Source organism: Salvelinus fontinalis, chromosome 21, assembly GCF_029448725.1.
Source record: "Salvelinus fontinalis isolate EN_2023a chromosome 21, ASM2944872v1, whole genome shotgun sequence".
NCBI classification, from domain to species: domain Eukaryota; kingdom Metazoa; phylum Chordata; class Actinopteri; order Salmoniformes; family Salmonidae; genus Salvelinus; species Salvelinus fontinalis.
In genome coordinates, this window is record NC_074685.1 from 42,043,589 (window position 1) to 42,071,568 (window position 27,980).

At 41.3% G+C, this 27,980-nt stretch overlaps 1 protein-coding gene across 1 annotated transcript; it reads right to left on the bottom strand.

Annotated features, from left to right (window-relative positions):
* gpr107 (G protein-coupled receptor 107) lies at positions 1 to 27,863 on the bottom strand. Its single transcript, XM_055875298.1, has 18 exons — positions 27,699 to 27,863; positions 27,170 to 27,292; positions 26,927 to 26,977; positions 26,699 to 26,790; positions 24,837 to 24,985; positions 24,584 to 24,615; positions 23,109 to 23,165; positions 22,903 to 23,013; positions 22,454 to 22,587; positions 20,358 to 20,433; positions 20,115 to 20,188; positions 19,881 to 19,998; positions 19,506 to 19,636; positions 19,282 to 19,325; positions 15,104 to 15,153; positions 14,205 to 14,288; positions 13,861 to 13,979; positions 1 to 1,353 (listed from the first exon to the last, which is right to left on the bottom strand). Exons 1-18 carry the CDS (start codon positions 27,795 to 27,797, stop codon positions 1,263 to 1,265), a joined length of 1,635 nt encoding a protein of 544 aa, XP_055731273.1. The 5' UTR covers positions 27,798 to 27,863; the 3' UTR covers positions 1 to 1,262.
* Between the last annotated feature and the right edge of the window lie 117 nt (positions 27,864 to 27,980).

Below are 27,980 nucleotides of genomic sequence, written 5' to 3' on the forward strand. Positions count from 1 at the left end.
TTGAGGATCAAAAAAGCCTTTATGAACAGAGGATAAAGTATTTACATGGTTGTTCATCTCCTTTTGTAATTTAACGATATATGGAGTCTTTAAACAAACACAGCGTATGTGCAACATCAAACATCAGCAAACATAATTATCTATCTCCCATTGCTTTCTGGTCTGGAGGCCAATGTGTTTTGCATTACTGTTATATGAACAAAATATAGACATTATACCAACATCTTGATCAACAAATAATGGCATCATCGGTTAGTATACCCCTCTCCACCACTGAAGATGTGGTCTTCCGCTTTGGCCATACTGACTTTAAATACATACATTTATCAGTCACCTCTGACCATATGGTTGGTATATGGAGAAGTAAAAGTACATCAAGATATTGTATATTCTATATGGTGTCTCAGTTTCTCAAGCAGTTAGACAAGTTTCATTGCTACCAAAAATAAAACTTGACAGGCCAATGGATTTTTCCCTGAAAATGACTTGCTGACAAAACAAATTGCAACCCACAAGCTAGACTCACACGAGGCAGGGAACCTTGACCCAAATGGGCATCTGTAAGCATCTCACAAGTCACAGTACCACTCCACTGCAGATGAAGCACCACAAATTAAGGAAGAATAGGGAAAACAGCAGTAATCTGATGCACAACACAAATAACTTAGGTGAATAGAAAAGAGATCTGTCAGTTTATGTGAGATGCTATATTTCATTAAAACTATAACTTAAGTTTTTCCATTTTATGGTTTGCAAGAAGGGATAAATAAATATACAGTGTTTGTTCTTTACCACTGGCTTTTGACATTGTCTCCTCATCAGAATGTATCTGGGAGTGTGTGTGTGTGTGTGTGTGTGGCAGATAGCGAGTCACAGGAGATATCATGCTGCATGTACACTAGAAAATAAATAATAACAAAGATAAATAATTACCAAGCACAGCAGCCTCAGTGTATCAATTAAAACAGACAAGGAATTGTGGACTTAGTTACTTGGAGTCCCCACATTTCCTTCACTCTAACATCAATAGGAATTCTGATTCAGAGGGTCATTTCATTGATATACATTAACATACACATACAGTTAGAACCACCATTGTTAAACCATAGTTGGGGGTTCCCCTGTTAATATTGGGCTGCTACCCACACTCAAGTGAAGTGGGTTAAGAATTCATGTCTGGGCAATGAGTGTCCGTCACCACACTTGTGGCCACATAGTCCAGAGACGCTGTATTTGGCTGAGCTGGGGTACTACATCTCCCATCAGGCCATGCTCTCCCGCTCTTCCGTCGGTCCATTTGCACTCCTCTTCACTTTCTTCACTCCATCCCCCAGCGCCGTTGAGGTCGTTATTCTGAGGAGGCAGCAGAAAAAGGCATAGGATTTAGTCCCAAAAATATATATTTTTTATAAATAAAAAATGTAAACCCTGAAAACCTCCAGATGGAACAAGCATCTTGAAACGTTGGTCTAACTTCATTTGGATAGTCCCTCACCCGGGCAGCGCAGGGGCCAGGACCATTGGATTTGGATGAAGTACTATGATAAACTGGCCCCAGACCATTAAATTACCCAATTAACTAGGTTTATTAGCCATCCCTAGCCACCCAACCAGTATAAGAAACAGCTGCATGTTGCAGACAGTTGACATTTAATAGATTTGTTTAATAAGATAATCAATCATCGTATTCTTATCGGCAGACTCAACAGCCTTGGTTTCTCGAATGACTACCTCGCCTGGTTCACTAACTACTTCTCAAATAGAGTTCAGTGTGTCAAATCGGAGGGCCTGTTGTCTGGAACGCTGGCAGTCTGTATGGGGGTGCCACAGGGTTCAATTCTCGGGCCGACTCTTTTCTCTATATATAATCAATGTCGCTCTTGCTGCGGGTGATTCTTTGATCCACCTCTATGCAGACGACACTATTCTATATACATCTGGCCCTTCTTTGGACACTGTGTTAACAAACCTCCAAACGAGCTTCAACACCATACAACACTCCTTCCGTGGCCTCCAACTGCTCTTAATTGCTAGTAAAACGAAATGCATGCTCTTCAACCGATCACTGCCCGGACCTGCCCGCCCAACTAGCATCTCTACTCTGGACGGTTCGGACTTAGAATATGTGGACAACTATAAATACCTAGGTGTCTGGCTAGACTGTAAACTCTCCTTCCAGACTCACATTAAGCATCTCCAATCCAAAGTTAAATCTAGAATTAGCTTCCTAGTTCGCAACAAAGCCTTCACTCATGCTCCGAAACACCCTCGTAAAACTGACCATCCTACGATCCTTGACTTCGGCGACGTCATTTACAAAATAGCCTCCAACACTCTACTCAGCAAATTGGATGCAATCTATCACAGTGCCATCCGTTTTGTCACCAAAGCCCCATATACTACCCACCACTGCGACCTGTATGCTCTCGTTGGCTGGTCCTCGCTACATATTCGTCGCCAAACTCACTGGCTCCAGGTCATCTATAAGTCTTTGCAAGGTAAAGCTCCGCCTTATCTCAGCTCACTGGTCACCATAGCAACATCCACCCGAAGCACACGCTCCAGCAGGTATATTTCACTGGTCATCCCCAAACACCTCATTTGGCCGCCTTTCCTTCTAGTTCTCTGCTGCCAACGACTGGAACGAATTGCAAAAAACAAAAACAAAACACTGAAATTGGAGAGATACCTCCCTCACGAACTTTAAGCGTCAGCTGTCAGAGCAGCTTACCGATCGCTGCAGCTGTACACAGCCCATCTGTAAATAGCCCATCCAACCAACTACCTACCTCATCCCCATATTTGTTTTTCTGCTCTTTTGCACACTAGTATTTCTACTTGCACATCCTCATCTGCACATATCACTCCAGTGTAAATAGCTAAATTGTAATTACTTCGCCACTATTGGCCTATTTATTGCATTACCTCCTTAGCACACACTGTATACAGATTTTTCTATTGTGTTATTGAATGTACGTTTGTTTATCCCATGTGTAACTGTTTTTGTCACACTGCTTTGCTTTATCTTGGCCAGGTCGCAGTTGTAAATGAGAACGTGTTCTCAACTGGCGTACCTGGTTAAATAAAGGTGAAATATATATATATATATTTAACCAGGTACGCCAGTTGCGAGATATATATATATGAAAAAAAAAAAAAAAACATCTAGGCATCCAAATCAAGGCTTAACTCTAGGTAGAGTTTGACCAAATACCTGCCTCAAGCACACAAAATGGGAGTACCATCTAAAGAACCCGAAGGAATTTTTGAAATATTCAGAATGTTCCACTTTCTTTGAAAGCCTCCTCAGGCTGCTCCACAAACATACAGCCCATGTTTAATTCATACTGTGTGTGGTCCCACTTTGAAAATGTCCCTAACACTTAGTGTATGCATTTAAATGGTATAGTATAAATACAGATTGTATATAGTCCTCCAGTGTGGGATTCTTTATGTACACAAGGGTGTCCAGGTCTGTTTTGATGTAGATCTGTGTGTCGTCAGTCTAACATTAGAAGTGAACACCATTATTTTTAACCCACCTGCTGTGTTCTGGTCGAACTGGACCGATTTACAATTTCTCTCTGCAAAATGTAGTTAATTTAATTGTCATAAGGTTCTATGACTTTGTCCACACAGGACATCTGAACATACAAAATACATTTTGATGATTTTCATTACATTTCAGGTGTCTTATTTAACTTTTTTACAGTTGTGGTGTTCCCGGTCAAAAATGACCAGTCATTAGAAGTGAATGGATGAGACTACAATTAGTGTATAAAATTGAGTTCAGGCACATTCATCAGATGGACACACTTGATCTCCCAGACACCCACATGCATGTGTTCTTGGCTTCCATGGCAACCCGCACGGGAACCTTTCCTCAATAGAATCTTTCCCCCCATGGGAACAACACCTGTTGGCACTCACAAACAACCGCAACATTGTTTCAATAATATATCCAACTTTTCTCGCAGCTCTGGTATAAAGCATTTTTAAAGGCCTTGTTCACAATTCATTCTGTGGCAGCATAATGACCAAACGATATACTGTATGTGAGGATCTTGATCATATCTTTGATCATGACACTGGTGAGGAGAGTCCTTGTTAAACTTTGACACAAAGTAGTATGTAATAAATAGCACAATAGGTTTCATCTGAGTATTTGTTATAGTCAAAATAATCCATACATTGTGCTTTTTTTTAAACTCAAAAACGAGTTGTATGAACTCAGGTCAATGAGACCTACAGGCTATAAATAGCAAATAGAAGTTAAAAACTTGTAATGTTCACAATAACTTAAGTTGACAAAAAGATCTAACATTAGGTGATAATATGTATTATTATGGATTTAGAATCAGCTATAATGGGGCGGTCATTTTGGACCGGGAACACAGAATTCATTAACATGAAACAAACACAACAGGAGGGTTAAATCAGGAGGACAAGAGAGAGCATGTAGATTATTTATAGAATGGGGCTTAAAATAGAGCCTTGAGGGACACCACATGAGATCCCACAGTTAGGCATAACCCATGGCAACATAGTGTATTTTACACTGATCACATACTTTGGTTGTTTCTCCCATCTTAGTTTAATGCACTTCGAGAAGCCACTAGAAAAAACAGTTACAGACTAGGTCATGCATATAACAAAATAGTTGTAGGGAAGTTCCTGACCTCAAGACAGAGAATCAAGGCACATTACCTGGGCCCATATTTATAAAGCCTATCGGAGGAGTGTTGATCTAGGATCAGTTTTGCCTGTAGATAATGATGAATGGACAGAGGGGACCTTAACCACTCATACTCTGAGAGGCTTTAAGAATACAGGCCTACATTTCATTTCATGAAAAAAATATATATTTAAAGTCCTCTTGAGAACGCAAAAGCCATATTTTCTTGACTTGCCTCAGTAAACATGTGTACTGGGACTGACTAGATGTATGATGTATTGAATGTGAGTTAAGAGTTGTGGCTGGAATAATCAATAATGTAAGGCCAAGAAAGACATTTCAAAAGCAACCACCACCACCTCATTATGTTCAATAACAGCTTGGAAGAGAAGACATCTTCGTAAACCCGGCAGCTGAGTCAACTATATACCACACTTCTATTCAGAACATCCACTGAAGCCCCGCCCGTCAGGAATAAACAGGGGGAAAGAAGTGTGTAGAAAATGTGAAGCCCGAGTCTGTGTTTGTGTGTGTATGCTACAGTATGTATTTGAACACAGTTTAGCATGCATGACAACAGGCATTGGATTTGTTTTTTGTGTACAGGTGAGTCTGTATGTTTGTATTATACGCCCCTGAGTTTAAAGTCATTACTGTACGCTTGTGTGTGTCCACTCCCCCTTTAGCTCCTGGTCTGTGGGTCTGGTGCCAGCTCCCCAGGCGAGCGACCCAATTCTGGGCATCCAGGCCGGCGGGAGGAGATCAGGACGCTAGACACCGGACAGGAGAGGGAGGGGGAGAGGGAGGACGGCGCAGCCTAGACCCAGTTAACCAGCTGCACCTGGCACTCCTGCTCCTCGCCCCAAATAGTTGAACCTTTGTCGCGCTCCATTGCTGTAGCAGTCTTGCTAGGTGTGCTATTGGCTCATTATTCCACCCAGCCAACTCCTGGCATTCAGGCCCTATTTTCTCGTGGACAGATGAACCTAACATAAATGATAGCGACTGTCAACAGGGATATGACAACTAACAAGGAACTTTGGTCTAGTACGCAGATCTTTTTGTTGACAAATCACAATTTCGCAGGTGCTCACATCTTTCAAATTTCGGAAAAGGGAAAGAACATTGGGTCCCTAGACTTGCAGAGTTTCCATTTAAGGGAGGTGCTTAATATATTTTTGAACTTGCTTAAATAATTGAGCATCTGACCAAATTACATACACTTTTTGTTCTGGGTTACCAAGAATATTCAGGCCCTAAATCAAGAATGATCAAACTTCTTCCTAGGAGAGCTACAGTTGTGTGTGCAGGCATTTCTGTGCATTTCTCCTTTGCAAAGATAAACCAAGAAGCTGATTAAATAGCATGATCTTTACACAGATGCACCTTGTGCTGTGGACAATAAAAGGCCACTAAAATGTGTAGTTTTGCCTCAAAACACAATGCCACAGAAGTCTCAAGTTGAGGAAGCGTGCAATTGGCATGCTGACTGCAGGAATGTCCACCGGAGCTATAGCCAGAGAAATGAATGTTCATTTCGCTACCATAAGCTGCCTCAAACATCGTTTTAGAGAATATGTCAGTACGTCCGACCAGCCTCATTACCACAAACCAGGTGTAACCACATCCGGCTTCTTCTCCTGCGGGATCGTCTGAGACCAGCCTCCCGGACAGCTGATGAAACTGGGTTTGCACAACCGAAGAATTTCTGCACAAACTGTCATAACAGTCTCAGGGAAGCTTATCTGTGTGCTCGTTGTCCTCACCAGAGTCTTGACCTGACTGCAGTCTGGCGTCATAACTGACTTCAGTGGGCAAACGCTCACCTTCGATGGCCACTGGCATGTTGGAGAAGTGTGCTCTTCACGGATTAATCCCGATTTCAACTGTACCGCACAGATGGCGTTGTGTGGGTGAGCGGTTTGCTGATGTCAAAGTTGTGAACAGAATGCCCCACGGTGGCAGTGGGGTTATGGTATGGGCAGGCATAAGATATGGACAACGAACACAATTGCATTTAATCGATGACAATTTCAATGCACAGAGATACCGTGTCGAGATCCTGAGGCCCATTGTAGTGCCATTCATCCACCGCCATCACCTGATGTTCTAGCATGATAATGCATGGCCCCATGTCGCAAGGATCTGTACACAATTCCTGAAAATGTCCCAGTTATTCCATGGCCTGCATACTCACCAGACATGTTAACCATTGAGCATATTTGGGATGCTCTGGATCGACAGCATGTTCCAGTTCCTGACAATATCCAGAAACTTTGCACAGCCATTGAAGAGGAGTGGGACAACATTCCACAGGCCACAATCAACAGCTTGATCAACTCTATGCGAAGGAGATGTGTCGCGCTGCATGAGGCAAATGGTGTTGACTACTGACTAGTCCTTCTGATCCACGCACCTACTTTTTGTTTAAGTATCTGTGACCAACAAATGCATATCTGTATTGCCAGTCACGTGAAATCCATAGATTAGAGATGAATTAATTTATTTAAATTGACTGATTTCCTTATATGAACTAACTCAGTAAAATCTTTGAAATTGCTGCATGTTGCGTTTATATTTTTGTTCAGCATATATAATTCATAAATACAGCTGGTTCTGGGAAGTGTTTCCAAAATACTATTTGGCCCCTTTGGGTGAGATACAACAGTCTACACAGAGGGAGGTAGCGAGAGAACAGGGAACAAGGACACATGGTGCCACCAGCTACACTTTGGATATAATGAACAACAAAAAAAGGAGAGAAAACAGGTAGAAGAGCCTGGAGAGAGGTGGAACAAGGGATGAGGATGAGTGCGGCAGGCTCCATTGTGACCTGGATGGAGGGATGAAGAGAGAGAGAATTGGAGAGGGAGGGGAGGATGAAAGCTCGGGAGGACATTGATTAAGTATCTCAGGGACGTCGACATACTGACACTCTAAAAACAGATTGAGTAAAAAAAAATGATAAAAGCGTCTAAAATAAGAAGACGGTAGACAAGGTGAATGGAAGCAGGTCTGCTGGTGTACTGTATGTAGGTTGGCGCACCAAATATCCATGTTCCTTTTAAAGTGGAACTGACAGCGTTTTAACTACTTTGCAGATATGAAACAAACAGACAATCATAATATACAGTGGGGCAAAAAAGTATTTAGTCAGCCACCAATTGTGCAAGTTCTCCGACTTAAAAAGATGAGAGAGGCCTGTAATTTTCATCATAGGTACACTTCAACTATGACAGACAAAATGAGAAAAAAAAATCCAGAAAATCACATTGTAGGATTTTTAATGAATTTATTTGCAAATTATGGTGGAAAATAAGTATTTGGTTAATAACAAAAGTTTCTCAATACTTTGTTATATACCCTTTGTTGGCAATGACAGAGGTCAAACGTTTTCTGTAAGTCTCCACAAGGTTCACACATACTGTTGCTGGTATTTTGGCCCATTCCTCCATGCAGATCTCCTCTAGAGCAGTGATGTTTTGGGGCTGTTGCTGGGCAACACAGACTTTCAACTCCCTCCAAAGATTTTCTATGGGGTTGAGATCTGGAGACTGGCTAGGCCACTCCAGGACCTTGAAATGCTTCTAACGAAGCCACTCCTTTATTGCCCGGGCAGTGTGTTTGGGATCATTGTCATGCTGAAAGACCCAGCCACGTTTCATCTTCAATGCCCTTGCTAATGGAAGGAGGTTTTCACTCAAAATCTCACGATACATGGCCCCATTCATTCTTTCCTTCACATGGATCAGTCATCCTGGTCCCTTTGCAGACAAACAGCCCCAAAGCATGATGTTTCCACCGCCATGCTTCACAGTAGGTATGGTGTTCTTTGGATGCAACTCAGCATTCTTTGTCCTCCAAACACGACGAGTTGAGTTTTTACCAAAAAGTTATATTTTTGTTTCATCTGACCATATGACATTCTCCCAATCTTCTTCTGGATCATCCAAATGCTCTCTAGCAAACTTCAGATGGGCCTGGACATGTACTGGCTTAAGCAGGGGGACACGTCTGGCACTGCAGGATTTGAGTCTCTGGCGGCGTAGTGTGTTACTGATGGTAGGCTTTGTTACTTTGGTCCCAGCTCTCTGCAGGTCATTCACTAGGTCCCCCCGTGTGGTTCTGGGATTTTTGCTCACCGTTCTTGTGATCATTTTGACCCCACGGGGTGAGATCTTGCATGGAGCCCCAGATCGAGGGAGATTATCAGTGGTCTTGTATGTCTTCCATTTCCTAATAATTGCTCCCACAGTTGATTTCTTCAAACCAAGCTGCTTACCTATTGCAGATTCAGTCTTCCCAGCCTGGTGCAGGTCTACAATTTTGTTTATGGTGTCCTTTGACAGCTCTTTGGTCTTGGCCATAGTGGAGTTTGGAGTGTGACTGCTTGAGGTTGTGGACAGGTGTCTTTTATACTGATAACAAGTTCAAACAGGTGACATTAATACAGGTAACAAGTGGAGGACAGAGGAGCCTCTTAAAGAAGAAGTTACAGGTCTGTGAGAGCCAGAAATCTTGCTTGTTTGTAGGTGACCAAATACTTTTCCCACCATAATTTGCAAATAAATTCATTAAAAATCCTACAATGTGATTTTCTGGATTTTTTTCTTCTCATTTTGCCTGTCATAGTTGAAGTGTACCTATGATGAAAATTACAGGCCTCTCTCATCTTTTTAAGTAGGATAACTTGCACAATTGGTGGCTGACTAAATAATTCACCAATTGGTAGTCCCAAAAGATATTGTTATGGGGTTGTAAAATCCCTGCCGGGATGCAGGTTGTAGGTTGGATGCACCGTTTCAGTTTCAATGACTCAATATTCTGGACAAATACAGATGACTGTAACTAAGGTTGGGAATGTTAATACACTCAAACTAGTAAGGGAAATGATCACAAGTCAGTCATAACGTGGCTAATAGACTAGCGCACGTGACAAACAAGGCCCGTGGACCAAATAGGACACACAAGAGAGTATAAAATCAGTCAACAGTTGAGTAATCTACTTTATAAAATTACAGCCTGATGCGCTCGCAACTTCAATTGCGCTACTTTCGTGTCCCGTTTACAGCATGCAGCAGTGGGAAAAGTGTACAGACATGCCACAGTCCTAGCTAGGCTACTAAAATGCTGACGGTTTTTAAAGCTCGACAATTAAATAACCAAAAAACACCATGCAACAGGCATGTAGGCCTATTACAGAAACATTTGAGCAGTAACCTAGGTTGGCTACTCAACTAGCTACATTTTGAGTGCACCATACAGAAATGCTCAATTCAACCACACCGGTGATCCATGCTGTGCAAAAAATATTTACATTTAAATATTACAACAACCTATAGTTCCATTTGTGTTATTAAATACTTTTCGATTAGGGTCACAGCATATTATGCACATTTGGACGCATATCAGCAGAGGCTGGACAAATATAATTGATTTCATGTTTTAATATGTTAAAATCCTATATACACAGCATCATGTGGACATTATAAAGGGCCATATTTTTACAACAATAACCATGTTTGGGTCACAGTTTAACGTTTTGTTGTAAAAACAAATAGGCTGTCTGTCCCGCAATTTCAGTGTGTTTTTTAAATATTTTTTAATGGTTGAGTTTGACACCCCTGGCTGGCTAAAAAGCCGGAGCCTAACGTTAGCTAGCTAGCTGCTGGGAAGATGTCATGTCATAGGAGGAGGAGTGGGTGAGTGACCGACTTTATCCCCTCATCGTTTTTTATTGGCTACAGATGCTGCAGGTGTTATTTGGTTAGCTAGCAAGAAATGTTAAATCGCTTTGCTAGCTAGCTTGCTATGCTGAACTTGAACGACTTATCCACAGTTAGCATATCTCTTAGTTGTCAATCAAAATGTATTTGGCATCGATCAAATAAGCGGGCAGGGAAGTTCCCATTCAGTTGTCAAAACATGGGTTGGGACAAGCATGCATTGGCAGGCAAGCTGCAGAAGGACGAGCAGACTACTAGTCCCCATCATCAGTGCCATTTTGACAGCTAACTAGCTGAATGTTGAGAGGGTTTATCTAACGTTTGATCTTAGCTCATCTCGCTCTGGCTAGCATTAGTTGTTGATCTTGTTGATGTGAATAGGCAGCTAGCTTAACTTTTCATGGTTGTTTGATCAATAGGCTCCCGACTGGCGCAGCGGTTTACGGCACTGCATCTCAGTGCAAAAGGCGTCACTAGAGTCCCTGATTCGAATTCAGGCTGCATTACATCCGGCCGTGATTGGAAGTCCCATAGGGCAATGCACAATTGGCCCAGCGTTGTCTGGGTTTGGCCGTCATTGTAAATAAGAATTTGTTGTTAAGTGACTTGCCTATTAAAGGTTAAATTAATTAAATAAATAAATAGGATAGTGATGTTCCCAATTGTAAGACTCCTATGATATTTACATATTTGCAGAAATCCATTCAGGTAATATTTTGTGGCTTTTGGCGAATGTTTTCTAAAGATTTACAGTCGCGCTGTTGCTTCTGCCTGTAAACAGACAATCCAGTTCAAAGTGAATGATGGCAGGCCTGTGTGGCAAATCGCTTCATTGCATATAGGCCTACTGTAGCTCTGTGGCTATGGCGCACCGGTCTGTGTAGACTCCGGTCCTGAACACAGATTTACTGCATTGTCTATTAATTGTTCAAACGCACGGCCGCTTCCCCAATATATGGCTTCGAATTTTCACGAATGCCTTACTATACATCCTTCCCAAACATTCTATGAATTTACGAAAAATGACCATATCTAAACGGTCAGTTGGACAACTGAATGCATTCAACTGAAATGTGTCTTCCGCATTTAACCCAACCCCTCTGAATCAGAGAGGTGTGGGGGGCTGCCATAATCGACATCCACGTCTTCGGCGCCCAGGGAACAGTGGGTTAACTGCCTTGCTCAACTATGTTCTTGCTTGTCAGGAAATGTAAAAATAAAATAAAAATGTAATTGTTGCTGGGAGTCTATATGAACAGATTTTAATAAGATTTCATGTTACTAAAATGCTGTCCCTTCCACTTTAACTGGGTTCCTCCCATCGGGTGCCACAGGGGCCTTGGTAGAACTTTCTGCGTTGAACAGGTGGCACACCTAGGCTGACAGGGAGAAGGCACACAGCTGTCCTCCGACCAGACCATATTGGGAGGGGTAACACTTAAGAACAACAGGGGGAGGCGATAAAATTGACACAGCTTTTCATGTGGGCCACAACGGCGAGGAAGTATAGAGTAAGTAGAAAAAAGTGAGGTGCCTGGTTTACAGTAAGTGAGGGTTCTATTTTGACACCATCATGCCAACCCATACATACCACTGATATTTTTTTGTTCACATTGTCCTTTCCAGCATGAATAGAGCCCCTATGGTAGATGCATAACCAGGCCAGACCAGTACAACTTGACTCACTTGATTCGGCTCAGCAGTGTGAAAAAGCATACAATACTCCTGGACCTGTAGTGACGAATTCGAGACAAAAGCCATAGCCATGTGTGACTCGTTTCAGGAAACCAGGCATATATCGCGAGTCACTACTTCACAGGTTGAGGCATTTGAAAGTTATTTATTTGATCAATATGCGTTTTTTTGGCAGAAATGCTGGAACATGGAAACTTACATGTGCCTTAAAAACAAACTTGTATGCCATCTGTAAATGTACATTTACATTTAAGTCATTTAGCAGACGCTCTTATCCAGAGCGACTTACAAATTGGAAAGTTCATACATATTCATCCTGGTCCCCCCGTGGGAATTGAACCCACAACCCTGGCGTTGCAAGCGCCATGCTCTACCAACTGAGCCACACGGGACCACTTTATTAGTAAATACTAATAAAATTGTTAAATTATAAGCCTAGTTGCTTTAGCCACAGAAAAAGAAAGGACCTTCCCACTAGCCATGATTGGCTGAGATAATGGATGGGCTGGACATGAGAGATTAGTTCGATTTGGTCTGCCATGTAGCATGCTTCTGTCTATAACAGGAGCTTCTCAGTATGTGTAGGTAATCCCTTCTAAAGCAGCTTTTTTGAAAGATATCATGAAGAACTGCACAAGTGTTGCTAAGGCTCTCCACTTTCTGGAGAACCAAGTTTTGAAATCATTGGAATGCCCGGTGGAAGCAGAGTACGATACCTAACGAGATGGAGAAAATCCAGGCGTTTGATTGCAAATGCGGAGGGAGTCGAAAAGAGAACACAGAAGACTGTTGTATAAAATACCTGTCTGGATTACATTTTCAAACTAAGGGCAACCATGGCATCCGTGACAGAGAGGGATAAGCATTCATCCATGTATATGGGTAAGAATCTAGCTAGATACATGTTCAGATATTATACGTTTCTAATTTTGTCAGAAAGTCGTCTCCATTGCAAGTTAAAGTGTACAGTTAGCTGGCTAGCCAATGTTAGCTGGCTGGCTCGCTAGCTAACGTTACATGTATGATCTGTGTAGTAATGTTATTTGCATCTCAGAACCATTTGCATTGTTAGTTAGCTAGCTACCTAACATTGACCCAAGCTAGTTGGTTAGCTTTAGCTACCTGTAGATTAATGCAGTAACATTGTGTTGGGATTAAAGTTCACTGTTTAGCTATCTAAACAAATGACTCCACTATGCAAGTAACCATTTCACTCTGCCCTTTACACATAACAAGCTAAAAAAAACAACAACATTGTTTAGAAAGTAGCTTTTAGTTGCCTGGTTTGGTAGATTGACATATACTCAATTCATGATGTCACTGCGACCCCTGTATACAGACATGTCGATAGAATAAATATAAACCAGCCTTTAATCTTGAAATCTTTGGTTGTACACTACCATACTCCATGTTTAGCACATGGCCTCATGTGAATCCTTAAAGAGATGGGTGGGGATAAAACAAAGAGCTTTCCAGTAGATGTCCCATTCAAGGCCCATTTTCTCAAAAGTGGGGGTTATAAGTTTATCAACTTTCAAAGCAGAATTTTATTTCCATTTCTTCCTCAACTGCAGTGTATGATATACCATTTTCTAGAGTCCCTACTTTTATCCAATGTAAAAAAACACAATTTCAAAGTTTGCTACATAAGACAGAATCGAGGCTGTCGGTCACATTTTGTCTGAGCTTTGACTATAACTTCTGACTGTACGTTCCAAGATGCTGATTTGTGCTTGATAATGATTTGGTGCTAGTCAGACTCACACTTCCTCCATCTCCACATCGTCCTCCACAGAGAGCAGCAGGTAGGGGTTGTAGGAGGCCGGGCGGAACTTATGGCCCGTCAGGAAGAAGAATGCCAGCGTGGCCAGCTCATCCAATAGCTGAAGACAAGGAGAGAGATCAAGAAAGAGACATGGGTAGAAAGAAAAATTGTGTCAGTACATTGTAAAAAATAAATAAAAGCCTTTCAAAATGGATCAAATGCTTTCTTTCAATCAAAACTGGTTTTACTAAGGATTAACATACTGTTAAAGTATTTAACTTGGACTACTGTGTATATATATAGTATTATTTTACCGTTAAACAAAACATAGGTGGACACCCACCTGGTACAGCCACTTCCACTGAAAGGGAACAATGAACTTGATGAGAATTGCGATTATACGGGTGAAATAAATATAGCATACAATCTGAAGGAGAGAGAGAAATACAGACATTAGATAAATGCTAAACAATTTTCTGAACACAGATATAAACAAGAAACCGGAGCATCCTTCTTTTCAGTCACACTTTTTAGAGAGCGAGAGAGACAGGCAAATGGGGAAACAGAAAGAAAAACACATTTACAAGGCATAATCAGGAAGATTGGCATTGGCTGACAATATGAACGCCGATACAACAGAGAGAGAGAAGGGGGAGAAAGCGAGAAAACTAAAGCGCAACCCATTTGGTCTGCAGAGTGGACATTACAATAAGAGATGAACATTTTAAACACCAACAAGATAGATAAAGAAATAAAAAACAGAATGTCAGAGAGCGAGACACCTCAACAGCTGTAATATCTTTATGGAGTGGTTTCATACGTGGCTATTCACGATTCAATTCATACAAAGAGGGAGATGTAATTACTCCACCGAAGTGGAATGAATGAAAGATGAAGTAAGACACGTGCACACATATACTGTACAGCCTCCCTAAAAACACGCCACTTCAATACAGCTACCACTTTTCCTAGCAGGTCAGAATAATTAACGTAGCGGGGTTATAGCGAAAATGCTCTCCAAACCTGCTACGAAAAGACACTTGTGTTGAAGTGGAGTGTTTTTAGGGAGTTCCGTACACTGGTTTGTTTCCATTTAAAAAGGCGTGCATGTGACTGTGTGTATGCATTGGTGTGTTCAAGCAAGTGTGTGTGTGTGGCCTATCGTCACACCTGCAGTGTGTATTGATGGAGCTGTGTGTGAGGAGAGAGAGTGTCTGAAGAGCATGAAAAGAGGAACCTTACCATCACATAGTAGTGCCTGAAGAGCTTCAACTGGGCAAGGTTGATGGCAGCTGCAAAAAAATGACATTCATTAGTAAGATAGCAAAGACCTGTGAGAGCTTTTTAGTAACACACACATCTGTCAGCTCCCTCCAAAAATAAACATGGCTCATTTGAGACACATTTTAGAGCAGTTAGGAGATGAAGAAAAAGGTTTTCTATAAGTAGAGTATATGATACTTTTTATTAAAACACCTCTAAAAAAGAACATTGAATGAATCAGACGGGTAAAGGTTAGGGGTAGTTCTAATTGTAGGAGTTTTGCATGATGATTCAAAAAGCAAGTGATCCAAGATGTTTGGCCCGATATAAATCCGTAGAAAGCTAAAAAGGCCCATCAGAGAAGGCTGTGTTGGATGTAATAACGCTGAAAAGTGCCTTGATGCAATCTGAACCCCTTCCAACAGAAATGTGACCCGAGGGGAAAGAAATGGAGGGCGACTTGTACAGTCATTTATCATTCTCACACTGTACAACTTCCTCCACAGAAGTGGGACTTCAAAAAGGGGACAGTAAGCATCAAGTGTGGATCTTACTGTGGCCTAGTTAGGATAAAACAGGCCACTTTGAAACCAGGTGAGCAATTATGGAAGTGTCGTAACAACCTACTGTGGAATCGAGGAATTTTAACGCTTTGTGCCATAATCTACTCAGCCTATGGTGGTTACCTACCCATAGAGACAGACTTCTGAAGCTACACTAGGTTATTCAACCCTAAAACATTTATAAAAAGACTCCTGCGCTTTCTAGCAGACGAGGTAGACATACAGACATTCACGTGGCTCTGTGTGATAACGTCTGCTCTGATGAATAAATCATATGTACCGCACATACTGTACACAAACGTGCACACACAAGTTTGACACTAAGAAACAAAGTGTTAAGGGAGTTGATACAGGTGCACTGAGGAGGAAACAAAACTCAATTAGCTGCATGGAACCAAACAGTGGATCGTTCATTTGGAATAGTTATTCCATTATCTCTATGGGCTGTTCATTGACTTTAAGGAGCAACCACGTGGAATTGGAACTGGTCAATAAATTACATTTTACAAGAGGTCACTCAGAGAGAAAAAATAACTTGAAGGCACGATTCCTAAATCTTCATGAATGTTGACTGAAAATCGACTTTTTCTCGTGTTGAATTGTACGCTATGTAGTTTTGGTTAGACAGCAACCCATTTCTATTTGATCTGTTAAACAACTAGGAATTATAACACTAACACCAAGAATATATGGTATAAACTCCCTCTTTACAGTCAAAATGGCACAAACAAATCTCTTGGGGATTGTAACAGCTGTGGATTTGGTGAGGTCTGTCCTATATCATACTGCTTATTGTTCAATTAAAAACTGTGGAATGGAGTCTGTCCAAAATGAGACATTTGACCCTATTCACACACAGACAGAACCTTCTATGAGCTCCCATTCATGATAGGAATGTCATGAGAGCCAGCTCATTGACAAGTGCTATATAAAAAAAATAAAGATGTCTGTTACAGTGCCCTGATGAGATGAGCCCAACCTGAATGCATGTGAAATGGCCTGACATTTCAGTAATGAAACAGACCTGGTAGCTGTGCTTTCCCCTTTACTCACCTGGTCTAATCATGAGTAGAACGGGAATTAATGCGGTGGCTGAACACTTCAATAGAAAAACTTCTGCATGGAACAAGGAGAAGGGGAGCACAATAGGCCAGTGTTCCGGAGTGATGGTTTTCTGTTCACCCGATAATTAAACTGAACAAAATTATAAAAACGCAAACATGTAAAGTGTTGGTCCCATGTTTCATGAGCTGAAATAAGATATTCCCGAAATTCTCCATATGCACAAAACTTATTGCTCTCAAATCTCTGTCAGTGAGCATTTATCCTTTGCCAAGATAATCCACCCAACTGACAGGTCTGGCATATCATAAGCTAATTAAACAGCATGATTTAATCAGGGACAATAGGTCACTAAAATGTGCAGTTTTGTCACACAATGCCACAGATGTCTCAAGTTCTGAGGGAGTGTGCAATTTGCATGCTGACTGCAGGAATGTCCACCAGAGCTGTTGACAGAGAATGTAATGTTAATTTCTCTACCATAAGCCACCTCCAACGCCGTTTAACAGAAATGTCAGTACGTCCAACCGGCCTCACAAACGCAGACCATATGTAACCACGCCAGCCCAGGACCTCCACATGCAGCTTCTTCACCTGCAGGATCATCTGAAACCAGGCACCCGGACACCCAGACATTTCTGTCTGTAATAAAGCCTTTTTGTGGGGAAAAACTCCTTCCAATTGGGGAGCCAGGCCCAGTCAGTCATGTGAAATCCATAGATTAGGGCCCAATGAAATTATTTAAATTTACTGATTTTCTTATATGAACTGTAACTCAGTAAAATTGTTATATGTTGCGTTTTATGTTCAGTATAATTGCACACACCTGGTATCCCAGGTCTAAAGCAGTCTCTGATTAGAGGGGATCGATAAAAAAATGCAATGGAACTGGCTTTGAGTTTGAAAGGCACTAGACCATATTATACATCACATATGGAGGAAATGTTGGTGAGCAGGAACAGGCCATATAGTAATACTTTTTGGACAAAGAAAAAGCGTTTCGGGAAGAAAAGAAAACCAATTCGTACACCAAGGCAATGGCATTAGATCCTGGTGTCGTTTTCTAAAGACAAGCGCTTAGGGGTCAGCAGTGAGAACATATGGCAGGGGTCGGCAACCCTGTTACTTCATGTTTCTGATTTAACCAACCTAGAAGACTAGGTGTGTTGAATTTAGGCAATCACTGAATTGATCAATTAGCTCAGTTGGCCAGGTGTGGTGCCTAGTTGGAACAAAATCCTGCAGTAACTGTGGCCCTCCAGGAACAGAGTTGCCTAACCCTGCCATAGGGTATCCTGCTATGCTTTGAGAGGCCTTATTGCTGTCGACTGACTACACTCACAGAACAAAAAGCTAAAAAAAGGACCCTATTTGGCAGTGTATTGGCAAGGGGACGGGACACCTTTATGTTAGCTTCAGCATATCTTTACTGAGAAAACCGAATATGTTGTAGAGCATTATGGGTAGCACAGCATGCTACAGGCAGGCGATGGGTGACGTAGTCAGGAAACTACAGTTAACTTCGTCATAAAAAAAGCTTCTATTGGTTCTCTCCTGACTCATCCATCTGACACATCCATCTTTCTTTTGAATTAAATAAATAAACCTGGAGCCTTCACATTTGTATGAGCTATAGCAAGTTCCTTGGCAATATGACTTGGCAGCGGCATATGTTCGTACTGGTCCCCTGTGGAAATCAAACCCACAACCCTGGCATTGCAAGCGCCATGCTCTACCAACTGAGCCACGCGAGCTACCGAGACATTGGTTTACCAACAAAAGAGTGTGGAACTGTGCAACTACAAGCATGTAAACCCTGGCATGGAAATAGTTAAAGGCTCTCTCATTCACATCCACAGCTCATCCACAGCTCCTGACCATCATAAGCCAATCAGAGATTTAACCAATCAAAGCTCTTATAAACCTCAAAATGAACCACCCCAACGACAACACCTTGGGTCCCAACTTTCCTCAATGTCTGAATGTGTGGGAGTGATGAATGAATGGTTCAAATAAAGCTGAACTATGACCGACTATGATGAGGAATGCAGGGTGAAGTACAAACAGTGAAGGGCAATGAATAAGTTAGTCAGTCAGAGAGCATCCAGCTACAGCAGAGCAAAACACTCACTATAAAACTAAGCTTTTAGGAGAAAGTCAAAAATAACACTGCCCATGACCTAGATCAGGATTTGCCCTTAAAATATTCACAGACCACCATTTCACTCCAAAATACTTTGTTTTTTCTCAAAAGACTTTAGAATTGTTTAAACTTTTATGAGGGGTTACTTGGGTTGTAACAGGAAAATAGCTGGGGTGAAAAACTATTCCAGACCACAGTTTTAAACTTTGTGGTTGGGAGTAGGACCATGGACATGGAGTTGATTTTAAGTGGAAATGTCCCATTACATGAAAGATTTTAACTCCCTGCTTGCCCTTGTTATTGAATATGCTGTCGCAGTAAGGTGGCCAACTGCAGAGAAGCACTGGCTCACAAAAATGAACGTTTTCTTAAGCGAAAAGGAAGCATACCTTTCCCATCTGTTGATGAGGCCTCTTGTAAATGTCTGATGGACCTGTGGACAAGTGAGAAAAGGAGAAATGTCATACCAAGTGGAAAACTGGAGGAGAGCAGACATTATCTAAAATAATCGCTCTTTCAAAGATGTCAGCTGGTCTCTGGGTACTTTGTGGCAGGGCACCTAAAAAAACAAAACCTAGGGGAAACACTGCCCATAGAGAACCTCAGAACTCACCAGACCACGGGGAAGAGGATGGCGCCGCAGCACAGCAGGTCCACCAGGAAGAGCACCTCTTTCCACAGGCCGTACTCCGTGGTGCCCTCCTCTGTAGACTCTAAGATGATGTACGCCACGTTGGCCAGCACCTGGAGGGGTCAAAGGTCATGTGCTCCCATCAGTGCCACTGCAGTCCCCACTAGGATGCTTTTTGGGTAAAGATTTCTAAGATCAGCCTATCCCTTGTCACTATATAAATATGACCCATCATCATGGTAGTCATGCCTTTAAGCACAAATCCAGGATCAGCCTACCTTGTCATTGTAGACGTTATCAAGTACAATGGTAATCTTGCCTCAACAGTTAGCTGGTTCTAGAGGGATGGTATTGTACCTGTAGTGGAATGACAATCATGAAGATCTTCTTGTCCTTATCTGAGAGGATGTGCTTGACAAAAGCCCAGCCGGTCCCTATCAGAGCAATGGTGATGAATAAGAGTGCCCCCTTCAGTCTGCAGGAAGAAACACAAGCACTGCACGCTCATACCAAGTGTCAAAACGACATTGCTAAGTTTCAGTGCAGGTGAAGCGGAGACACAGAGGAGGCCATTTTACTGGTGAGACTTACAGGTGAGTGATGTAGTAGACCACAGCCCATCCTTCTATGGGGAAGCCCTGGTTAGAGATGTAGTAGTAGTCAATCTGGAAGACAAAGGTCTCAGACATCAGTTAATGACTCAAGCTGATGTAAAAAAAGGGGGACAAACTAAACTATATTCTATTTGATTTAATTTTTACTTAAAAACTTGGAAGCACCCCCTTTTTTTGCAGTTAAATACAGCAAGGCTTGGATTGTAGTCTGTGTGCTCACCGCGTGGAAGATGAGTGATAGAGACTTGGTGAAGGGGAGAGCAGTCATGAGCCAGTGGATTTTATAGACATCAGCACTGCCAGAGAAAGAACAAGAGACGGGGTAGAGAGAGAGAGAAAAGAGGGAATTAACATTGGTTAGGTTTATGCCATTACATTAATAATTAATCTCAACAAGGGAAATAGTTATCCTTAAAACATTTTGAAGAGTATGATGATATTACGTTGGTATGGAGGTAAATGGTTGGCTATCTGGTGCCCTCTACTGGTCAATGTAAAACAATGCAGGTGTGACTGAGGCAAGACCACCGCTATTCATTTACGTTTTAGTAATTTAGCAGATTATATTTTCTAGACCAACTTACAGTTAGTGTATTTCCACAGCATTTGCTCAGGAGCTCATAGAGCAGTCAGAGCACTCTGAGGTAAAAGGTCATGACATGAGACAAAGGGTAGCCCACTGTGGCATGCTGACTGATCAGATTAGTGAGATACCTAGTCAGTTGCACAACTGAATGCATTCAACCAAAATGTGTCTTCCAACCCCTCTGAATCAGGACAAATAGAAGTCATAGTCATTAATTATTCTTCAAGTCTTAACTTCTTTGGGACCGGGGGGGGGGGGGACAGTATTGAGTAGCTTGAAATAAAAAGGTGCCCAGAGTAAACTGCCTGCTACTCAGTCCTAAAAGCTAGAATATGCGTATAATTAGTATATTTGGATAGAAAACACTCTGAAGTTTCTAAAACTGTTTGAATGATATCTGTGAGTATAACAGAACTCATTTGGCAGGCAAAAACTTGAGGAGAAATCCAACCAGGAAGTGGGAAATCTGAGGTTTGTAGTTTTTCAACTCTTTGCCTATCCAAGATAGTGGAAATGGGGTCATATTGCACTTCCTAAGGCTTGCACTAGATGTCAACAGTCTTTAGAACCTTGTTTGATGCTTCTACTGTGAAGGAGGGGGGAATGGGAGCTGAATGAGTCAGAGGTCTGACAGAGTGCCACGAGCTGGTCACTCGCGTTCAGGTGAGAGGTAGCTTGCGTTCCATTGCAATTCTACAGACAAAAGGAATTCTCCGGTTGGAACATTATTGAAGATTTATGATGAAAACATCCTAAAGATTGATTCAATAGTTAGTTTGACATGTTTCTACGAGCTGTAATATGACTTTGTCTGAACTTTCGCTTGGACCTGCCCGCGAGTCGTCAGTTTGGATTGTTTACTAAACGCAAACAAAAAGGAGGTAGTTGGACTTAAATTATGGACTTTATTGAACAAATCAAACATTTATTGTCGAACTGGGATTCCTGCGAGTGCATTCTGATTAAGATCATCAAAGGTAAGTGAATATTTATAATGCTCTTTCTGACTTAGTTGACTCCACAACATGGCGGATATCTGTATGGCTTGTTTGGGCTCTGAGCGCTGTACTCAGATTATTGCATGGTGTGCTTTTTCAGTAAAGCTTTTTTGAAATCTGACACAGCGGTTGCATTAAGGAGAAGTTCATCTAAAGTTCCATGCATAACACTTGTATTTTCATCAACATTTATGTTGAGTATTTCTGTAAATTGATGTGGCTCTCTGCAAAATCACTGGATGTTTTGGAAGCAAAACATTACTGAATATAACGCGCCGATGTAAACGGAGATTTTGGATATAAATATGAACTTTATCGAACAAAACATACATGTATTGTGTAACATGAGTGTCATCTGATGAAGATCAAAGGTTAGTGATTAATTTTATCTCTATTTCTGCTTTTTGTGACTCCTCTATTTGGCTGGAAAAATGTTTTTCTGTGACTATGTACTGACCTAACAATCGTTTGGTGTGCTTTCGTCGTAAAGCCTTTTTGAAATCTGACACGTTGGCTGGATTCACAACAAGTGTAGCTTTAATTTGGTGTATTGCATGTGTGATTTCATGAAAGTTAAATTTTTATAGTAATTTATTTTAATTTGGCGCTCTGCATTTTCACTGGATGTTGGCCATGTGGGACGCTTGACATATCCCAGAGAGGTTAAGGAAGGCACAGCTATTATCAAAACAGTGCTGACACCCCCCCCCCCCCCCCTCCTGGGTAACTCACCGCTGAGTGCGGAGAACGTGCAACCACAGTGTGCCGAGGAAAAAGAAGAACATAGACATGATGATGTAGAGCTTGGGCAGGGGGATCTCCCCAGCAGACAGGAAGCTGTTGGGGTTCTTCTCCTCGATGCTGATCTGAAAGCATCACAAATGTTGGTTATACAGTAGAGATAGCAAATCTGAACATTTGACCAATCAGACACAAATAAGCAAGTGTGGCTAAAATAATGTTTCATTTTATTATAAAATAATGTTCAGGATGTGATTTCGACAACATAGAAAATTAGGAAAAAGTGGATATTGGTACGGGGCTAGGTCCATTTCAATGACGTACGAATAGGGAATGATGTCCTCCTGACAAATCAGGAAAAATCCCACCCGATAAACCAGATACAAACTTCAACTTGCAACAAAAGAAAACTACGAAGAGAGTGAAAGAAACACACTCACTTCAATGCTGAAGCGGAGGGGGTTAACCATCTGAGTGTCTTTGCTGTAGCAGTTGTGGAAGTAGAAGTTGTACAGGCCTTGCTGCTCGTCTGTGCTGACGTTGAAGTGAAACTGCACGCAGGGAGGGGGGGGGGGGGGAACACCTGTGACCTATGTAGCCCAACTCAATCTAAAGAAATTATATTAGCCTGGTGAACGAGCCTTACCTGAAAGGAGAAGACTTCTTTGTTTCTATGGAGTGGAAAAGGCACTTCAGCCTTTTTCTGTGAATATCAACAGAGTGGGATCAGAAAAAGTGCTTTGATGAAACGACGGTTGGATCGCAATCCTTAAAAAGTTCTCATTCACAAACCCTTGGCTAAATTAGTAACTGGGTAAAACCCTTTATCTGGGATGCAGCCCTTGGGAGCCACTGGTTTTCCTGTACAATTTCTATTTGGTGACAGACCGACATAGATAAGTGAGAACAGGTCCCTTGGTGAATAAAATCCACTAAATGAATCAAAACCACTTAATCAGTTTTCAGAGGAAAAACAGTGACAGTCCAACCCAGAGATAAAGCATGTTGGAATTGCTGTGCTAATAAACTTGTTTCACACAAAGTTCTCACAAAACGTTTTGTTGAATAATACTTCAATTTAAATGTGCAAGAGCAAAGTTGTATAAATTATGACCCAGGAAACACAGTTACGTATTTTAATGGTGTGTGACGCCAAGAGCTTTGTAATTTGCTTACAAAACCGCCAGACACCAGGGCTCCAATGAAAAAGATGTACCTTTTTATTGCGTGCCGTTGCCATGGGTAAATGGACAAGGGAGCAAGATTGAGATCCAGATACTTATTTTCTTACATTGGTTGAGGTCAAAGGGTGACAGAGTAACTATACTGAACAAAAATATAAATACAACATGTAAAGTGTTGGTCCCATGTTTCATGATGTGAAATAATTTATCCCAGAAGTTTTCCATACGCACAAAAAGCTTAACTCCTTCAAATTTTGTGCACAAATTTGTTTACATCCCTGTTAGTGAGCATTTCTCCTTTGCCAAGATAATCCATCCACTTGACAGGTGTGGCAAATTAAGAAGCTGATTAAACAGCATGGTCATTACACAGGTGCTGGGGCCAATAAAAGCCCACTCTAAAATGTGCAGTTGTGTCACACAACACAAAGCCACAGATGTCAAGTTTTAAAGGTAGAGTGCAATTGGCATGCTGACTGCAGGAATGTCTACCAGAGCTGTTGCCAAAGAATGTAATGTTAATTTCTCTACCATAACCCGCATGTTGTTTTAGAAAATGTGGCAGTATGTCCAACCGGCCTCACAACCACAGAACATGTCTATGATGTTGTGAACAGAGTGCCCCATATTGGTGGTGGGGTTATGGTATTGGCAGGCATAAGCTACAGACAACAAACACATTAGCATTTTATCGATGGCAATTTGAATGCACAAAAATACTGTGACGAAATCCTGGCCCATTTTTTTTTTAAAGGCATATGTGACCAACAGATGCATAACTGTATTCCCAGTCATGTGAAATCCATAGATTAGGGCCTAATGATTTTATTGCAATTGACTGATTTTCTAATATGAACTGTAACTCAGAAAAATCTTTGAAATTGTTTCACATCGCTTTTGTATTTGAGTTCAGTATATGTTATATGAATATTCTTACCTCTGCAACATCCCGCTTGGGTTTACTCTCACCTAGGATTCAAATGACAACATTGAGAACAAGTTTAGTACAACAGCTAAAACAATATTCAACCATTGGTCATAACTTACACAGCTGAGGAATTCTGCATTTGAGCAATCTCGAACTTTGGCGTAAATCTACCATCAATGCAAGTTTAAAACATGTCCTCATCTCAAGTCAGTATTTATTCAGCCCTAAATAAAAATGTATGAACTGTAATGAGGAACCATACCATCACCATGGTCTCCCACAGGGTTTGTGTCATCTTTCCCCTTTACAGGTTTCTGTTGGTCAGCTCCAGTCTCAATGCCTATTGTCTCTCGGAGGCCAGGGAGGATGTCAGGGAACACATTCTCCTCAGATGACATCTTCATCTTCACCCTGAGTCACACACAAACAAAATACATGTTTAGCCAAAGTTATGGTATAACATAACTTAAAAAAAAATGTTTGGCTGCTTAAAGCCACACTCCTCAATTTGATTCAATCCACAATGAGCCCATAACTCTTACCAGGGCGTCAATGTATAAATGATTTGTTCTTAAATCAAATGAAATTTGATTTATCACATGCGCCGAATAGAAAAGGTATAGACCTTACAGTGAAATCAGTTAAGAAAAATAACTGTTAAGTAAAAAAAGAAGTAACAAATAATTAAAGAGCAGCAGTAAAATAACAATAGCGAGAGGCTATATACAGGGGGTACCGGTACAGAGTCAATGTGCGGGGGCACCGGTTAGTCGAGGTAATATATAGATGTAGAAGAGAGTTAAAGTGACCATGCATAGATAATAAACAGAGTAGCAGCGTAAAAGAGGGGGGGCAATGAAAATAGTCTGGGTAGCCATTTGATTAGTTGTTCAGGAGTCTTATGGCTTGGGGGTAGAAGTTGTTAAGTCTTTTGGACCACGCTCAATGCCATCAGAAGAATCCCAGAACATATTCCAGTCTTTGCTAGCAAAACAGTCCTGTAGCTTAGCATCTGCTTCATCTGACCACTTTTATATTGACCGAGTCACTGATGCTTCCTGCTTTAATTTTTGCTTGTAAGCCGGAATCAGGAGGATAGCATTATGGTCAGATTTGCCAAATGTATGGTGAGCTTTGTACGCCTGCGGAGTAAAGGTGGTCTAGAGTTTTTTCCTCTTGTTGCACATGTAACATGCTGGTAGAAATGAGGTAAAACAGATTTAAGTTTTCCTGCAATAAAGTCTGCGGACACTAGGAGCACCGCCTCTGGATGAGCATTTTCCTGTTTGCTTATGGCCATATACAGCTCATTAACTGCACTCTTAGTGTCAGCATTGGTTTGTGGTGGTAAATAGACAGCTACGAAGAATATAGATAAACTCTCTTGGTAAATAGTGTGGTCTACAGCTTATGATGAGAAACTCTACCTCAGGCAAGCAAAACCTCGAGACTTACTTATATTTCGTGCACGAGCTGTTGTTTACAAATATACATAGACCGTCACCCCTTGTCTTACCAAAGGCTACTGTTCTATCCTGCCAAAAAAGTGTAAAAGCAACCAGCTGTATGTTATTCATGTTGTCATTCAGCCACGACTCGGTGAAACATAAGATATTACAGTTTAATGCCCTGTTGGTAGGATGTACGTGCTCGTAGTGAGTCTATTTTCTTATCCAATGATTGACAACGTACAAAGTCAGATTACCCACTCGCCATCGGATCCTTACAAGGCACCCAGACCTACATCCCCAATATATATATCTGTCTCTTTCTCCTGCGAATGAGATGATGAGGGCCTTGTCGGGTGTCTGGAGTAAATCCTTCGTGTCCGACTCGTTAAAGAAAAAATCTTCCGGTACGAGGTGAGTAATCGCTGTCCTGATATCTAGAAGCTCTTTTCAGTCATAAGAGACAGTGGCAGAAACATTATGTACAAAACAAGTTAGAAATAACGCAGGAAAAAAACACATAACAATAGCACAATTGATTAGGGGACTGTAAAACCGCAGCCATCAAGTTGACTAGCCTGATTAAATAAAGGTTAAATAAAAAAAGTATTTGTAAACAATGGTAACTCTTTGTAGAAGGGTACATGGGGTTCCCTGCGGTCAGATAGAAACTCACTCATTTTTCTTGAAGTCAAATAACAGCAATGCCACAGCGACGTCACTGCTGGGAGACTTCTTAAGGACACAGTAGTCCAGATCTTGATCATCCTGTGCACACGCACAAACACACCAGACATTATTGATCTCACCCTGTTAGTAGGAGTAGCTCCTGTGTAGGCCTAGTCCATGTTGAAAAGCTTCAGTAATAACAGCAAACATATATTAGACAAGAATGGATACTCACTAAATACGTAGAGAAACCATTGCTGCTTGTCCTATCCAGACTGAATCCAACCTGAATAGGAAACGGGCAAAGATTACAAAATAGATGTTGGTCAGAGCCATGCATTTTGTAAATAAGAAGATTAAATGTACCTGGCTACATCATTTCCCAATGTTGAGATTTCTCAACGGGACTTCTCTTGCAATAACAATTCCTAGAAAATTTATTGAACAGACCACTGACAGACATTGAAATGGATCTTACCGTGGAGCTGTCAATCTTGTCCAGATCCTCCCCAGTAAGGGTAAGACTGGACATATTCACTATCATGTAACCATGTTTGTAGAAGCCAAAAGTGTTCAGGTGGACTTTCTGCCGAATGTCATCCTGAAAGAATGTAAGTGACAAACCAAATTTGATTTTGATCAAGGTTACTGTTAATTGACATTGTAGTATCAGTGCATTAGAGATTAGCTGGCCACCACACTTAGTCAATAATTGTGGCCTACCATTTTCAAATCATAGTACAAGGTGACCAGCTATTAAATCAAAAGCAACATAACTAACAAGTGTTGCTTGTTAGCTAAAACGTTCAGTGGATAAACGTGTTAAATACAATTAATGACGAGCAAGTATTGCGACCTTATGTCTTATCCACGCGTAATTAGCTACACTAGACGATGTATTTATTATGATGAACCGCAAACTAGCTAGCAGCTAGGTCTGATTGGCATGAAACCCTATTCACTTGTATGACAGTAAGCGGCGATATGAAACTGGCAAATAAACCTACCTCGAGTTTAAGATGATGTAACCTGCAATGGCTTTCTCTGAGAAATAACAAAAATAACACAATAGTAGCCGTAAACATATATATTTTGTCGGTCGCCATTTTTCTAAAAAAGCATAATTGCAAGCAACTCACTTCCGGCAGGATTTACGCTCTGACGCATAAAATAAATTATGCTACGTCGTACGTTTTTCTTGTTTTGCGTTTAAGATAATCTTTTGTTTTGGGTAAAGCATTTTTCCTTGTATTTTTGGTACTTTTCCTCGTTTGTTTAACAACAAATGA

What these genes read in the sequence shown, in the direction of transcription:
- gpr107 (XM_055875298.1), bottom strand. Translation starts at nt 27,797, where the DNA reads ATGGCGACCGACAAAATATATATGTTTACGGCTACTATTGTGTTATTT. An exon ending in CCAAGCGGGATGTTGCAGAG is followed by an intron (nt 23,166 to 24,583) that starts GTAAGAATATTC and finishes TGATATTCACAG; the next exon opens with AAAAAGGCTGAAGTGCCTTT. An exon ending in GATGTGGAGATGGAGGAAGT is followed by an intron (nt 1,354 to 13,860) that starts GTGAGTCTGACT and finishes CTGCCTCCTCAG; the next exon opens with AATAACGACCTCAACGGCGC.